Here is a 3,120-nt window from a genome sequence, read left to right on the forward strand (position 1 = left end):
TATATAAGTACAGTCCATTTGCCATTTATATTGATGAGCTATTACTGCTGTACATTGGGCAGAGAAACATGACAGATATAGGTTCTGTTATGAGAGTTGTTGTCTTTTGAAGAAAGGTTTTATTCATACTTTAGTAAAAAGAGGACATCATTAAGGACTTCAGAGACCACATCAGCATTAAAGGCTTTGGCAGTTTGGCAGTATGTCAGGTAAAAAAAAGTGTTGAATATTACAATGTGAAGCTTTACTGAGAGTAGCCAGAGCTGGCCAGACTGCCTGAAACAAGTTCCACTGTAGGAACTCAATAGAAGTGTGTGTGGCACAGGGATCATTGAATGTTAAACCCCTGTGTTCTTCAGATCCTACTGAAACACTGACTTGACATGTGAATTTATGTTGTACATTTTCTTTGTTGGTTTTTTGTTGTCAGGTCATGATTTACTCCTGCCATGTAGTGTGTCGCCATCTGTGGTGTCTTCTGATTGTTGTGACTTAATATGTCTCTTCAGGAGTTCTGTCGTCTTTTAAAGACAGTGAAGGTGGACGTGGATTCTTCAGGCAAGAAATGCAAAGAGAGGATGATGAAGGTTCTTATCGAAACCACTTTGTCTTCCTCCTGTGGAAATGGGTACAGTTGAGATACACACGGCTCTGATCCATATAATCAGTGTTTGATCACACAGAAGTATTATGACTCATCTCTGTGTCTTTCTGTCAGTCTCCAGGGTTTCGTGGTGAAGAACTATCAGTCGTTACCAGAGCTGACCGCAGCCTTCCAGGAAATCAACATGACTATGCTCTACCAGCAGATACGGCCATCATTAAGTGACTGACAGGTTACCACGATGACAGAATCTTAAATGAGAAGATCCATGACGAGCCTCCTCAAAACACTCACTGTGCTGTAGCATTGGCTCAACAGCACACACAATGGGACGGATGATGTCTTCTGAGAAAGGTTTTTATCTACTGTAAATTTGCTGTGTTACTGTTTATTTGCATCATACTCTTGCAAATACTCAAGTCTTGATTTGAGAATTGATACTAGGGCATCTAGGCCTGACCCCTAATAGTCATCTAAACCGTTAGTCGATGAGAAGAGTCTGAATCAACCCATTTCATTAGTCAGATGGTCACAGAAAAACAAAAACAACATTAAATTGTGTTCTGGAGCTGCACCTTGTTACCGGGCTAGGACATCAGGGTAAGCCAATCAGATATTGCTAAATGTACTAGTGGCATTAGGTAGTTAGTGGTCCTATTAGCTGACTCTGCCAGCAGGGCGGACAGGCAATGGATCCTCTGAAACCAGCAGAGGCTGCGTGATTTTACAGTGGAACCGACCAGGACTCTCTCTGGGGATGATGAAGACACAGCGGGCTCAGATGGTGAAATGGGAGAGGAACGAGTTTGTAGCAATTGATTTGTAAGTAACATTATACGTCATGCACTGTATCGATAACCAGTATGTGTTTTTGTGAAGTTGGAAGGTATTTATTGTGTTTTGAACAAGACTTTTGTGATGTTATACTGTAATAAAATAAATTCATTAAATGTTCAGTTTCCTTGCTGGTTGTTCTGACGCATTTAGTTAGCATTTAACAGTCAGCTGTTAAAAAATACAAAAACATAATAAATAAATATTATAAATGTGCAACAATTGGTCAACTAATGGCTTGGAAAATCTTTTGTCGGGGTCAGCCCTACTAGTGTCAGTATGATCAATGTAAAAACAAATGGATCCATCACATTAGATGACATCCTGGACGTCATCCTGGTGATTATTCACCATTCAAACTTTATTTACCATCAAAAATTTGCTTGTGTTTAAATGTTAAAAAGTAATTTAATCTAAAAAAGTATCTAAGTAAAAAAGTTGTTGACTACTGAACAGCATCGGGGGCAATTTGGGCTTCAGTATCTTGCTCAAGGATACTTCGACATGCAGCAGTAGCCCAGGATCGAACCACCAACATTCCGATTAGTGGACTTTGCTTCTTGTTCAGTCATGAGTATTTAACGTTAAAAGAAAAGAAAAAAATGAAGAAACATTTAAGACTATAAAGCCTCTACAAGGAACTTTCATTTTGACAGTAGTGTTTTTACCATATCATTTAATTGATTTCAAGGGGAATTCTCTCCCCCTGATGCCCAGTGCTTTGTTAACTGCTCAGGTCATATAGACCTTATTAGTATTAACGCTGAGACTGTTTCATAACCGGTTAAAAACTCCTCATAGTAGCTTTAATTAAAGAGTTATGTTTTCAGGAGCTTTTAGGTCAACTAGATATTTCAGACACCCCTACTGAGGTTCTGGTGAAAACTTAAGGTGGAATGTGTCTGCAGTATCCAGTCTATCTTAAAATTATTTCTGAAATATCTCGTTTGGGTTTAGGTCACAGTTACATCAGGGGTTGGTGAAATATCCTGTGTAAGAGAGATTTAAGCAAAACACAGTTATCTTGTTTTAGTTCTTTACAGATGTTTCAAAGCATTCTGTGCAGGGTTTTATTTCTTTAAGTTGTTGTCATCTAGTGGTAATATCAAGAATAACACCAGTAGACTGCATTGCTGAAAGCTTCAAAATGTAAAACTAAATCTGTTTTCACTGATTATTTTACAAAAAAGTTTGGCCATCATAAAAAATAGGTGTTATCACATTTAAATACTACATTAAATACAAATTTTAAGGTGCTGTCAAAGCATGAATGATACCAGGCACAATGGGAACAAATCCAAAAACACTAGCAAAAACAACTCGAATGTACGACTGCAGGAGTGTGAGACGTGATCTACCACAGTGGGTGATTCATTGATTTGTCGACAAGTGGGTGGAGAACAAGAGCTGATATACATTCAGTTCCGATTTGCTCTATTTGCATACATTTTACAAAAGCAATATTACCAAAGCATTAAGAATGCAGTGAAATAACATTAATACATTGCATGATGAAAATATGAAAAGAAAAAAAATACAATTCATAAAAAGTGTGTGTGTGTGTGTCACATTCAGAAAGTGCATCTCTGTCTTCACCTTACGTGTCGTGCAATGACTCTTTCCTCTGTTGCTAGCCAGGACTTCCTGTGTTGTCCTTTCTCCAACCCGATTATCGGCCGTCG

The 3,120-nt window shown here is 38.2% G+C and overlaps 2 protein-coding genes across 5 annotated transcripts in view; both read left to right on the forward strand.

Annotated features, from left to right (window-relative positions):
- The window catches only part of rwdd3 (RWD domain containing 3), a 4,621-nt gene extending 3,061 nt beyond the window's left edge, over positions 1-1,560 (forward strand). For all 4 annotated transcript variants that reach the window (XM_035652167.1, XM_035652166.1, XM_035652169.1 and 1 more), the window contains 2 exons: positions 510-628; positions 719-1,560. In XM_035652167.1, coding sequence (XP_035508060.1) covers positions 510-628; positions 719-833 — 234 coding nt within the window. In that variant the 3' untranslated portion in view covers positions 834-1,560. The remainder of the gene's footprint in view (positions 1-509; positions 629-718) is intronic.
- Positions 1-3,120, forward strand: part of pcsk6 (proprotein convertase subtilisin/kexin type 6) — a gene marked incomplete in the record, with an annotated part of 53,898 nt that overhangs the window by 43,948 nt on the left and 6,830 nt on the right.

The sequence above is a fragment of the Morone saxatilis genome, unplaced genomic scaffold, assembly GCF_004916995.1.
Source record: "Morone saxatilis isolate NCDOM2014 unplaced genomic scaffold, NCSU_SB_2.0 Contig11, whole genome shotgun sequence".
Taxonomy (NCBI): Eukaryota; Metazoa; Chordata; class Actinopteri; family Moronidae; genus Morone; species Morone saxatilis.